We start from the raw sequence: 11,763 nt of genomic DNA, 5'->3' as shown, positions 1-11,763 counted from the left end.
AATATAAAAAATAAAAAATATGTTTTTTGTTAAAATAAATAAATAAAATAAATATATTTATTGTTTTTTTTAAATCTCTCTCTTCTCTCAAATTATTGGGGAGGCCAGGCCTCCTCCACCTCTATGGAGGAGCCTCCACTGGTAAGAATGTAGTAATGTGTACACTTCTCGAGTCGTTTCAAGGGATAGTTTTATTTTATTTTATTTTATTTTATTTAAATTTAAATTTTTATGCTTTCATTCACCCAGTTTTGTGTGCTATGAACATATTTTGAATATAAAGCTGTTCTATAACTTCAATGTTGTTTCTAGCAAGGAGTGGGTAGCGCAGACATGCGATACACCACTAGTGGGTGCCAGGGCTTTAGCCTTGTTCCTGCAATAGCTCTAATTACTTCATTACCAGTCAAAGTCCAATGGCAAACTATTACATTTCCGCATTCTCACATTTATTATTTATACGCTTGCATTAATTCCTTTGTTGTCAATGCATCCACAGTTATTATTTCACTTCTTTAAGAACAGAGAAGGAAAGGACCAACAGAAAATAAAAATAAAGTACTCGCGTCAGTGCTAAAAAAATAAACACTGTGCAAATCCAAATGATGTCTTTATTAAAGTTTAGCCTACCGAAGCAAAAGGGTTGGACTGGCAAAAAGGAAATGTCCCTTCAGTTAGCAATTATTTGGCAGAAAGGTTATATTTTTACTCATTTTTATATTGACAAGCAAGGGTGGTGTTTCACCATTGAGCCTTTGTCAGTGTGTCAGGTTTGGCATATCAGAAAAGTGATCAAAAACAATAGAGGGAAGCTGAAAAGATCAATTTCTCTGGGTGTCAGTCTCACACTCCACAGCCCTGGATGTACTGTTGGACATCTTGTCCTTTACAGTGCAGTCGCCAGGCCACCCTGATGGGAAAAGTGACAGTTATCAGGGTGACATCAGAAAAGTGACAGTTATCAGTATACATAATGCTCTCTATTAAAATCTGACGATGTGCACGTGTGATTTACTACAACTCTCAAATTGTGGAGTACAGAGGCAACTAAATAAATGATCGGTCTTTGTCCCAAACATTATGAAGGGCACTGTAATTGTGAATTTTTTACAGGCAAATATTTCACATATAATCCTCAACACACAAACATTGGTGAAAAGGCATGCATTTTCAAAAGGGCTTGCATTTTCAAAACTTGAGGAAAATTGCATGAATATTTAATATTAAAACATTTGAGCTGAAATGCTGAAAAACATGTGTTTTATCTTTAAGGGCCAGATCCTGACCTGAGAACTTGAGTGTGTTTTGCGCACTGCGCAGAGAGGCCGGAATATTCTTACCAAGCATTGATCCCGTTGGGATCTCTGACCACACGCTTGGCACACGTAATCGCGGTGCTGATGTCAGGGGAGAGCAGACCTACCGGGAGGAAAAGGGGGAAAAAGAGAAAGAGAGTGTGAAAAAAGTAACTTAAGACAACTGCAGTGGGACAGAACTGAAAAATCACTCAAAAATAGTGTTTACGAGTGACTTCTAAATTACTACTCATTTGAACTGAGAATCAAAGATAATTTTTATTGTGCAGGAAAACTGAGAAATGTAGATTACTGTTACAACATAAATATCATCCTCTTCTGCTACCTTCCCCCTAAACTATTACTCACTGCAATCCCCCCCCCCCCCCCCCCACTTACTGGAGCATGGGATATTGCAGCCATTTGCAGTCTTCGATCCGTTGTCACACCACCAGCGGCTGTTGATCTGGAAGATGCCGTAGTCTGTCGAGTTGTCAGTGTTGACGTTAGTGGCGTCAGTGCTGTACCCTGACTCCCACTTGGACAGGCAGACCCCTGGGATGGCAAAAACCCCAAGATTTTTACAAAGTTCTCTCATTGCCCCGTATACCTGTGTGACATGGAGCGATTCAAAACCAAGTTAAGCATGCAATTCAGACCCGCCCCCCATTATGAGCCTCTGTCTCAACTCACAGAAAGACAGAAACTTCAAGAGAAAAAACCTGGAATAAAAGTGGAATAAAGATAACGTAAACTCACGTGTTCCGAACAATAAGTTAGCTCACCGAACACCAAGTTAGCTCACCATGTTCCGAACAGTGCAACTTTCATGACGAATAACAAAAAAATGACTTCCAGCTCACGTGTCTGTAAAGCACAATTGTAAAGTAAGGTGACATCTTCTGGGTGAAGTTGTGCAGTTATTTGTCATTTTCTGTATTATTTTTGGTCCAATTCACATCAATCAGAGTGTTTTAGTGTCCGAGATAGTCAATAAGCAACCATAATCATAAACCACATTTCTCAGGAGAAAAACTACTAACTTTCTGTTTGAAACATGGTGAGTTTGTTACATATATCCCCTCTGTTTATTATCCCCTCAGGTTATTTAGTACTCACAGTCTCCCAGGGAGACCCCGAGGTAGCCTTCCATTCCTGCATTTTTGAGTGCCCTTGCCAGCTCACACCGCTCAAACACTTTGGCGCTCGCTGCAGCCACAAGCAGGAGAAACACGAGAGCCCTCATTCTGAAATGGATGATGATTCTGAATGTGACCCTACCCTACACCACCACTTAAATAGCCTCAGGATTAGAGAAGCGGTTAAATGTAACTCGAGCTGTTATTGGTTGGTTTTGTGATATGTGCGTGCTTCAACTTCTGTAAAATTTGAGGGACAGAAACTGTCCGCTTTGTCATAATGATCTGGCATTGAATCAGAACTGGCAGGAGTCACACCTCAAATATAAAGTATGTTATGCATGTTATGCATTCAAATCCTGTAATAGGAATATTTGGACATTTTGTTTGTACAACTGGGGAAGGGTGCCCAGAGATAACGTAATACATGTGCTTTGGTGTCTGGTACATATGCTTGTGTCTCAGAACACAAGCCCCCACGCCCCCTCTCCAAACTTTCTCTAAGGGGGAAAAGTTTGTGAGGTTTTTTAACTTGCAAGTCTAACACCCTGAGGCCCTGAGGACCCAGTTTCAACATCTCAGAAATCCATACGGCCTGTGACATGATAGCTTGCACCAATCTCATAGGTCCAGACATAAGTTCCATGTGTGTAAGTTCGCGCAGATTCCAGAAAGTCTCCAGACTTGCTGCCTCTGTTATGTACAGCTGCAGCAGTGTGCCTGCAATGGAATGAAGTCCGGAGGAAAGAGACAAAAGGAGTTGGTTAACATAACAGTCCAAATTGCACCTTACACTACACATGATATGTACCCGAGTCACTAAAAGTGGCTGTTATTAAAAAACGAATATTGAAGGAGCCCAAGTGTTGGCTCTGTTGCTTGACTGCACACCGACTTGGAGCAGGGCCCTATTATTCTGCTTCCCCCAGCACAGTTTCCACCCTGATTTAGGCCATTTTTGTTGGTGTTACATTTTCTCTTGTGCCACGGGTGGCCAGATATCAGAGAGCAGTCATCTGGCAGTCGGAGGGTTGCCGGTTTGATCCCCCGCCTGGGCTGTATCAAAGTGTCCCTGAGCAAGACACCTAACCCCCCAAATGCTCCTGACGAGCTGCTTTGCCTTGCTTGCCTTGCATGGCAGCCAATCGCCATCGGTGTGTGAGTGTGTGTATGAATGGGTGAATGAGAAGCATCAATTGTACAGCGCTTTGGATAAAGGTGCTATATAAATGCCAACCATATCACATTCAGTGTGCATTTTCTTTCAGGGGAGTGGGGGATAGAGAGGCGGTCACAGACCTACAATCTACAAGTTAACCCCGAGGGATAACCACTAAAATCGGCAAGCGACAGAGATGGACAGGGAAACACAAAAATAACTCAATAAGCACACACCTGCTTACTGAAACTTCTGTCAGCGGTCAATAGAAATAACTAAAGAAATGCCATGGTGTATCTAATATAATGGCAGAATAGAAAGCCCCAAAAAGGAAAACGAGAGGGAAGCTACAGAAAGACAGACAGGGTGAAGCGGGTCTGAGGAATCAAACAAAAAAGACAAACAAAACAAATTAATTAATCAATATACACAACTGTTCAAAGGTTTGGGGTCACCTTGCCTTTTTCTAATTTAATATTATATTTTGTCTTTTTATAATCAAACAATTCATATGTAGTCAAAGCGCAGACTCAGAGCTTTTATTCAACGATATTTTAATACATTGTGGTTTCACCATGTAGTAATTACATTTTTATATGTAGTCCCCCATTTCAATGTTTGAGACAAATTAACATAATGTCAAATAAAAGAGTCTTGTATTTGGTTGTATATCCTTTGCATGCCATGACTTCCTGATGTCTGTGACCCATCAACATCATCAGAGTCTGGATCTCTTATTTTCAGGTTGTCCAACAAGCAATACTAAAATTCTTTGCATTTGCATGGATCTCTATGGGAATTGGGGGGGGGGGGGTGGAAGTAATCATCTGTAAATTATGCTGATATAGTATGGAACAAATGCTCACAAGACTGAGCACAATTACCCTCTGAGTTTGTGAGTTTAACTCACAAAGTGGCTTAAAAAAGAGAAATATGTAAAAACAGTAATGTGTATGAAGGTAGTAATGTGTACACTTCTCGAGTCGTTTCAAGGGATAGTTTTCTTTCTGGAGTTTTATTTTATTTTATTTTATTAAAATTTTTATTTTTATGCTTTCATTCACCCAGTTTTGTGTGCTATGAACATATTTTGAATATAAAGCTGTTCTATAACTTCAATGTTGTTTCTAGCAAGGAGTGCGTAGTGCAGACATGCGATACACCACTACTGGGTGCCAGGGCTTTAGCCTTGTTCCTGCAATAGCTCTAATTACTTCATTACCAGTCATAGTCCAATGGCAAACTATTACATTTATTATTTATACGCTTGCATTCATTTCTTTGTTGTCAATGCATGCACAGTTATTATTTCACTTCTTTAAGAACAGAGAAGGAAAGGACCAGCAGAAAATAAAAATAAAGTACTCGCGTCAGTGCTAAAAAACAAACAAACACTATGCAAATCCAAATGATGTCTTTATTAAAGTTTAGCCTACCGAAGCAAAAGGGTTGGACTGGCAAAAAGGAAATGTCCCTTCAGTTTGCAATTATTTGGCAGAAAGGTTATATTTTTACTTGTTTTTATATTGACAAGCAAGTGTGGTGTTTCACCATTGAGCCTTTGTCAGTGTGTCAGGTTTGGCATATCAGAAAAGTGATCAAAAACAATAGAGGGAAGCTGAAAAGATCAATTTCTCTGGATGTCAGTCTCACACTCCACAGCCCTGTATGTACTGTTGGACATCTTGTCCTTTACAGTGCAGTCGCCAGGCCACCCTGATGGGAAAAGTGACAGTTATCAGGGTGACATCAGAAAAGTGACAGTTATCAGTATACATAATGCTCTCTATTAAAATCTGACGATGTGCAGGTGTGATTGATTTTTTTTACTACAACTCTCAAATTGTGGAGTACAGAGGCAACTAAATAAATGATCGGTCTTTGTCCCAAACATTATGAAGGGCACTGTAATTGTGAATTTTTTACAGGCAAATATTTCACATATAATCCTCAACACACAAACATTGGTGAAAAGGCATGCATTTTCAAAAGGGCTTGCATTTTCAAAACTTGAGGAAAATTGCATGAATATTTAATATTAAAACATTTGAGCTGAAATGCTGAAAAACATGTGTTTTATCTTTAAGGGCCAGATCCTGACCTGAGAACTTGAGTGTGTTTTGCGCACTGCGCAGAGAGGCCGGAATATTCTTACCAAGCATTGATCCCGTTGGGATCTCTGACCACACGCTTGGCACAAGTAATCGCGGTGCTGATGTCAGGGGAGAGCAGACCTACCGGGAGGAAAAGGGGGAAAAAGAGAAAGAGAGTGTGAAAAAAGTAACTTAAGACAACTGCAGTGGGACAGAACTGAAAAATCACTCAAAAATAGTGTTTACGAGTGACTTCTAAATTACTACTCATTTGAACTGAGAATCAAAGATAATTTTTATTGTGCAGGAAAACTGAGAAATGTAGATTACTGTTACAACATAAATATCATCCTCTTCTGCTACCTTCCCCCTAAACTATTACTCACTGCAATCCCCCCCCCCCCCCCCCCACTTACTGGAGCATGGGATATTGCAGCCATTTGCAGTCTTCGATCCGTTGTCACACCACCAGCGGCTGTTGATCTGGAAGATGCCGTAGTCTGTCGACTTGTCAGTGTTGACGTTAGTGGCGTCAGTGCTGTACCCTGACTCCCACTTGGACAGGCAGACCCCTGGGATGGCAAAAACCCCAAGATTTTTACAAAGTTCTCTCATTGCCCCGTATACCTGTGTGACATGGAGCGATTCAAAACCAAGTTAAGCATGCAATTCAGACCCGCCCCCCATTATGAGCCTCTGTCTCAACTCACAGAAAGACAGAAACTTCAAGAGAAAAAACCTGGAATAAAAGTGGAATAAAGATAACGTAAACTCACGTGTTCCGAACAATAAGTTAGCTCACCGAACACCAAGTTAGCTCACCATGTTCCGAACAGTGCAACTTTCATGACGAATAACAAAAAAATGACTTCCAGCTCACGTGTCTGTAAAGCACAATTGTAAAGTAAGGTGACATCTTCTGGGTGAAGTTGTGCAGTTATTTGTCATTTTCTGTATTATTTTTGGTCCAATTCACATCAATCAGAGTGTTTTAGTGTCCGAGATAGTCAATAAGCAACCATAATCATAAACCACATTTCTCAGGAGAAAAACTACTAACTTTCTGTTTGAAACATGGTGAGTTTGTTACATATATCCCCTCTGTTTATTATCCCCTCAGGTTATTTAGTACTCACAGTCTCCCAGGGAGACCCCGAGGTAGCCTTCCATTCCTGCATTTTTGAGTGCCCTTGCCAGCTCACACCGCTCAAACACTTTGGCGCTCGCTGCAGCCACAAGCAGGAGAAACACGAGAGCCCTCATTCTGAAATGGATGATGATTCTGAATGTGACCCTACCCTACACCACCACTTAAATAGCCTCAGGATTAGAGAAGCGGTTAAATGTAACTCGAGCTGTTATTGGTTGGTTTTGTGATATGTGCGTGCTTCAACTTCTGTAAAATTTGAGGGACAGAAACTGTCCGCTTTGTCATAATGATCTGGCATTGAATCAGAACTGGCAGGAGTCACACCTCAAATATAAAGTATGTTATGCATGTTATGCATTCAAATCCTGTAATAGGAATATTTGGACATTTTGTTTGTACAACTGGGGAAGGGTGCCCAGAGATAACGTAATACATGTGCTTTGGTGTCTGGTACATATGCTTGTGTCTCAGAACACAAGCCCCCACGCCCCCTCTCCAAACTTTCTCTAAGGGGGAAAAGTTTGTGAGGTTTTTTAACTTGCAAGTCTAACACCCTGAGGCCCTGAGGACCCAGTTTCAACATCTCAGAAATCCATACGGCCTGTGACATGATAGCTTGCACCAATCTCATAGGTCCAGACATAAGTTCCATGTGTGTAAGTTCGCGCAGATTCCAGAAAGTCTCCAGACTTGCTGCCTCTGTTATGTACAGCTGCAGCAGTGTGCCTGCAATGGAATGAAGTCCGGAGGAAAGAGACAAAAGGAGTTGGTTAACATAACAGTCCAAATTGCACCTTACACTACACATGATATGTACCCGAGTCACTAAAAGTGGCTGTTATTAAAAAACGAATATTGAAGGAGCCCAAGTGTTGGCTCTGTTGCTTGACTGCACACCGACTTGGAGCAGGGCCCTATTATTCTGCTTCCCCCAGCACAGTTTCCACCCTGATTTAGGCCATTTTTGTTGGTGTTACATTTTCTCTTGTGCCACGGGTGGCCAGATATCAGAGAGCAGTCATCTGGCAGTCGGAGGGTTGCCGGTTTGATCCCCCGCCTGGGCTGTATCAAAGTGTCCCTGAGCAAGACACCTAACCCCCCAAATGCTCCTGACGAGCTGGTTTGCCTTGCTTGCCTTGCATGGCAGCCAATCGCCATCGGTGTGTGAGTGTGTGTATGAATGGGTGAATGAGAAGCATCAATTGTACAGCGCTTTGGATAAAGGTGCTATATAAATGCCAACCATATCACATTCAGTGTGCATTTTCTTTCAGGGGAGTGGGGGATAGAGAGGCGGTCACAGACCTACAATCTACAAGTTAACCCCGAGGGATAACCACTAAAATCGGCAAGCGACAGAGATGGACAGGGAAACACAAAAATAACTCAATAAGCACACACCTGCTTACTGAAACTTCTGTCAGCGGTCAATAGAAATAACTAAAGAAATGCCATGGTGTATCTAATATAATGGCAGAATAGAAAGCCCCAAAAAGGAAAACGAGAGGGAAGCTACAGAAAGACAGACAGGGTGAAGCGGGTCTGAGGAATCAAACAAAAAAGACAAACAAAACAAATTAATTAATCAATATACACAACTGTTCAAAGGTTTGGGGTCACCTTGCCTTTTTCTAATTTAATATTATATTTTGTCTTTTTATAATCAAACAATTCATATGTAGTCAAAGCGCAGACTCAGAGCTTTTATTCAACGATATTTTAATACATTGTGGTTTCACCATGTAGTAATTACATTTTTATATGTAGTCCCCCATTTCAATGTTTGAGACAAATTAACATAATGTCAAATAAAAGAGTCTTGTATTTGGTTGTATATCCTTTGCATGCCATGACTTCCTGATGTCTGTGACCCATCAACATCATCAGAGTCTGGATCTCTTATTTTCAGGTTGTCCAACAAGCAATACTAAAATTCTTTGCATTTGCATGGATCTCTATGGGAATTGGGGGGGGGGGGGGGGTGGAAGTAATCATCTGTAAATTATGCTGATATAGTATGGAACAAATGCTCACAAGACTGAGCACAATTACCCTCTGAGTTTGTGAGTTTAACTCACAAAGTGGCTTAAAAAAGAGAAATATGTAAAAACAGTAATGTGTATGAAGGTAGTAATGTGTACACTTCTCGAGTCGTTTCAAGGGATAGTTTTCTTTCTGGAGTTTTATTTTATTTTATTTTATTAAAATTTTTATTTTTATGCTTTCATTCACCCAGTTTTGTGTGCTATGAACATATTTTGAATATAAAGCTGTTCTATAACTTCAATGTTGTTTCTAGCAAGGAGTGCGTAGTGCAGACATGCGATACACCACTACTGGGTGCCAGGGCTTTAGCCTTGTTCCTGCAATAGCTCTAATTACTTCATTACCAGTCATAGTCCAATGGCAAACTATTACATTTATTATTTATACGCTTGCATTCATTTCTTTGTTGTCAATGCATGCACAGTTATTATTTCACTTCTTTAAGAACAGAGAAGGAAAGGACCAGCAGAAAATAAAAATAAAGTACTCGCGTCAGTGCTAAAAAACAAACAAACACTATGCAAATCCAAATGATGTCTTTATTAAAGTTTAGCCTACCGAAGCAAAAGGGTTGGACTGGCAAAAAGGAAATGTCCCTTCAGTTTGCAATTATTTGGCAGAAAGGTTATATTTTTACTTGTTTTTATATTGACAAGCAAGTGTGGTGTTTCACCATTGAGCCTTTGTCAGTGTGTCAGGTTTGGCATATCAGAAAAGTGATCAAAAACAATAGAGGGAAGCTGAAAAGATCAATTTCTCTGGATGTCAGTCTCACACTCCACAGCCCTGTATGTACTGTTGGACATCTTGTCCTTTACAGTGCAGTCGCCAGGCCACCCTGATGGGAAAAGTGACAGTTATCAGGGTGACATCAGAAAAGTGACAGTTATCAGTATACATAATGCTCTCTATTAAAATCTGACGATGTGCAGGTGTGATTTTTTTTACTACAACTCTCAAATTGTGGAGTACAGAGGCAACTAAATAAATGATCGGTCTTTGTCCCAAACATTATGAAGGGCACTGTAATTGTGAATTTTTTACAGGCAAATATTTCACATATAATCCTCAACACACAAACATTGGTGAAAAGGCATGCATTTTCAAAAGGGCTTGCATTTTCAAAACTTGAGGAAAATTGCATGAATATTTAATATTAAAACATTTGAGCTGAAATGCTGAAAAACATGTGTTTTATCTTTAAGGGCCAGATCCTGACCTGAGAACTTGAGTGTGTTTTGCGCACTGCGCAGAGAGGCCGGAATATTCTTACCAAGCATTGATCCCGTTGGGATCTCTGACCACACGCTTGGCACAAGTAATCGCGGTGCTGATGTCAGGGGAGAGCAGACCTACCGGGAGGAAAAGGGGGAAAAAGAGAAAGAGAGTGTGAAAAAAGTAACTTAAGACAACTGCAGTGGGACAGAACTGAAAAATCACTCAAAAATAGTGTTTACGAGTGACTTCTAAATTACTACTCATTTGAACTGAGAATCAAAGATAATTTTTATTGTGCAGGAAAACTGAGAAATGTAGATTACTGTTACAACATAAATATCATCCTCTTCTGCTACCTTCCCCCTAAACTATTACTCACTGCAATCCCCCCCCCCCCCCCCCCCCCCCACTTACTGGAGCATGGGATATTGCAGCCATTTGCAGTCTTCGATCCGTTGTCACACCACCAGCGGCTGTTGATCTGGAAGATGCCGTAGTCTGTCGACTTGTCAGTGTTGACGTTAGTGGCGTCAGTGCTGTACCCTGACTCCCACTTGGACAGGCAGACCCCTGGGATGGCAAAAACCCCAAGATTTTTACAAAGTTCTCTCATTGCCCCGTATACCTGTGTGACATGGAGCGATTCAAAACCAAGTTAAGCATGCAATTCAGACCCGCCCCCCATTATGAGCCTCTGTCTCAACTCACAGAAAGACAGAAACTTCAAGAGAAAAAACCTGGAATAAAAGTGGAATAAAGATAACGTAAACTCACGTGTTCCGAACAATAAGTTAGCTCACCGAACACCAAGTTAGCTCACCATGTTCCGAACAGTGCAACTTTCATGACGAATAACAAAAAAATGACTTCCAGCTCACGTGTCTGTAAAGCACAATTGTAAAGTAAGGTGACATCTTCTGGGTGAAGTTGTGCAGTTATTTGTCATTTTCTGTATTATTTTTGGTCCAATTCACATCAATCAGAGTGTTTTAGTGTCCGAGATAGTCAATAAGCAACCATAATCATAAACCACATTTCTCAGGAGAAAAACTACTAACTTTCTGTTCGAAACATGGTGAGTTTGTTACATATATCCCCTCTGTTTATTATCCCCTCAGGTTATTTAGTACTCACAGTCTCCCAGGGAGACCCCGCGGTAGCCTTCCATTCCTGCATTTTTGAGTGCCCTTGCCAGCTCACACCGCTCAAACACTTTGGCGCTCGCTGCAGCCACAAGCAGGAGAAACACGAGAGCCCTCATTCTGAAATGGATGATGATTCTGAATGTGACCCTACCCTACACCACCACTTAAATAGCCTCAGGATTAGAGAAGCGGTTAAATGTAACTCGAGCTGTTATTGGTTGGTTTTGTGATATGTGCGTGCTTCAACTTCTGTAAAATTTGAGGGACAGAAACTGTCCGCTTTGTCATAATGATCTGGCATTGAATCAGAACTGGCAGGAGTCACACCTCAAATATAAAGTATGTTATGCATGCTGTTAATGCCTACAGTATGTACAACATGACCTAGCTAAAATAAGTGCAGTGCAGGGACTGAACAAGATGTGCCTTTATTTGTCATGGTCCAAGAAAAATAAAATGAAGTTCCTGTACTAGGCCAGCACAGCTAAAAACCACGAATGCATCCCTAGTTAGGATTA

The 11,763-nt window shown here is 40.9% G+C and overlaps 3 protein-coding genes across 3 annotated transcripts; all 3 read right to left on the bottom strand.

Moving 5' to 3' along the window:
• Positions 1 to 591: 591 nt before the first annotated feature.
• LOC133141834 (lysozyme C-like) lies at positions 592 to 2,573 on the bottom strand. The gene is made up of 4 exons (XM_061262608.1): positions 2,415 to 2,573; positions 1,695 to 1,850; positions 1,341 to 1,419; positions 592 to 910 (listed from the first exon to the last, which is right to left on the bottom strand). The coding sequence occupies exons 1-4, from the start codon at positions 2,539 to 2,541 to the stop codon at positions 844 to 846; spliced, it is 429 nt and encodes a 142-aa protein (XP_061118592.1). The 5' UTR covers positions 2,542 to 2,573; the 3' UTR covers positions 592 to 843.
• Positions 2,574 to 4,996: 2,423 nt separating this feature from the next.
• On the bottom strand, positions 4,997 to 6,977 carry LOC133141868 (lysozyme C-like). Its single transcript, XM_061262663.1, has 4 exons — positions 6,823 to 6,977; positions 6,103 to 6,258; positions 5,749 to 5,827; positions 4,997 to 5,309 (listed from the first exon to the last, which is right to left on the bottom strand). The coding sequence occupies exons 1-4, from the start codon at positions 6,947 to 6,949 to the stop codon at positions 5,243 to 5,245; spliced, it is 429 nt and encodes a 142-aa protein (XP_061118647.1). The 5' UTR covers positions 6,950 to 6,977; the 3' UTR covers positions 4,997 to 5,242.
• A 2,430-nt stretch (positions 6,978 to 9,407) lies between these two features.
• On the bottom strand, positions 9,408 to 11,393 carry LOC133141857 (lysozyme C-like). The gene is made up of 4 exons (XM_061262649.1): positions 11,235 to 11,393; positions 10,515 to 10,670; positions 10,156 to 10,234; positions 9,408 to 9,720 (listed from the first exon to the last, which is right to left on the bottom strand). The coding sequence occupies exons 1-4, from the start codon at positions 11,359 to 11,361 to the stop codon at positions 9,654 to 9,656; spliced, it is 429 nt and encodes a 142-aa protein (XP_061118633.1). The 5' UTR covers positions 11,362 to 11,393; the 3' UTR covers positions 9,408 to 9,653.
• Positions 11,394 to 11,763: the final 370 nt, after the last annotated feature.

Source organism: Conger conger, chromosome 12 (assembly GCF_963514075.1).
Source record: "Conger conger chromosome 12, fConCon1.1, whole genome shotgun sequence".
NCBI lineage: Eukaryota > Metazoa > Chordata > Actinopteri > Anguilliformes > Congridae > Conger > Conger conger.
This window is presented reverse-complemented; position numbering and strand designations above follow the sequence as displayed.

What these genes read in the sequence shown, in the direction of transcription:
- LOC133141834 (XM_061262608.1), bottom strand. Translation starts at nt 2,541, where the DNA reads ATGAGGGCTCTCGTGTTTCTCCTGCTTGTGGCTGCAGCGAGCGCCAAA. An exon ending in CGGGGTCTCCCTGGGAGACT is followed by an intron (nt 1,851 to 2,414) that starts GTGAGTACTAAA and finishes TTGCCATCCCAG; the next exon opens with GGGTCTGCCTGTCCAAGTGG. An exon ending in CCCAACGGGATCAATGCTTG is followed by an intron (nt 911 to 1,340) that starts GTAAGAATATTC and finishes TTTTCCCATCAG; the next exon opens with GGTGGCCTGGCGACTGCACT.
- LOC133141868 (XM_061262663.1), bottom strand. Translation starts at nt 6,949, where the DNA reads ATGAGGGCTCTCGTGTTTCTCCTGCTTGTGGCTGCAGCGAGCGCCAAA. An exon ending in CGGGGTCTCCCTGGGAGACT is followed by an intron (nt 6,259 to 6,822) that starts GTGAGTACTAAA and finishes TTGCCATCCCAG; the next exon opens with GGGTCTGCCTGTCCAAGTGG. An exon ending in CCCAACGGGATCAATGCTTG is followed by an intron (nt 5,310 to 5,748) that starts GTAAGAATATTC and finishes TTTTCCCATCAG; the next exon opens with GGTGGCCTGGCGACTGCACT.
- LOC133141857 (XM_061262649.1), bottom strand. Translation starts at nt 11,361, where the DNA reads ATGAGGGCTCTCGTGTTTCTCCTGCTTGTGGCTGCAGCGAGCGCCAAA. An exon ending in CGGGGTCTCCCTGGGAGACT is followed by an intron (nt 10,671 to 11,234) that starts GTGAGTACTAAA and finishes TTGCCATCCCAG; the next exon opens with GGGTCTGCCTGTCCAAGTGG. An exon ending in CTGCAATATCCCATGCTCCA is followed by an intron (nt 10,235 to 10,514) that starts GTAAGTGGGGGG and finishes TCCTCCCGGTAG; the next exon opens with GTCTGCTCTCCCCTGACATC.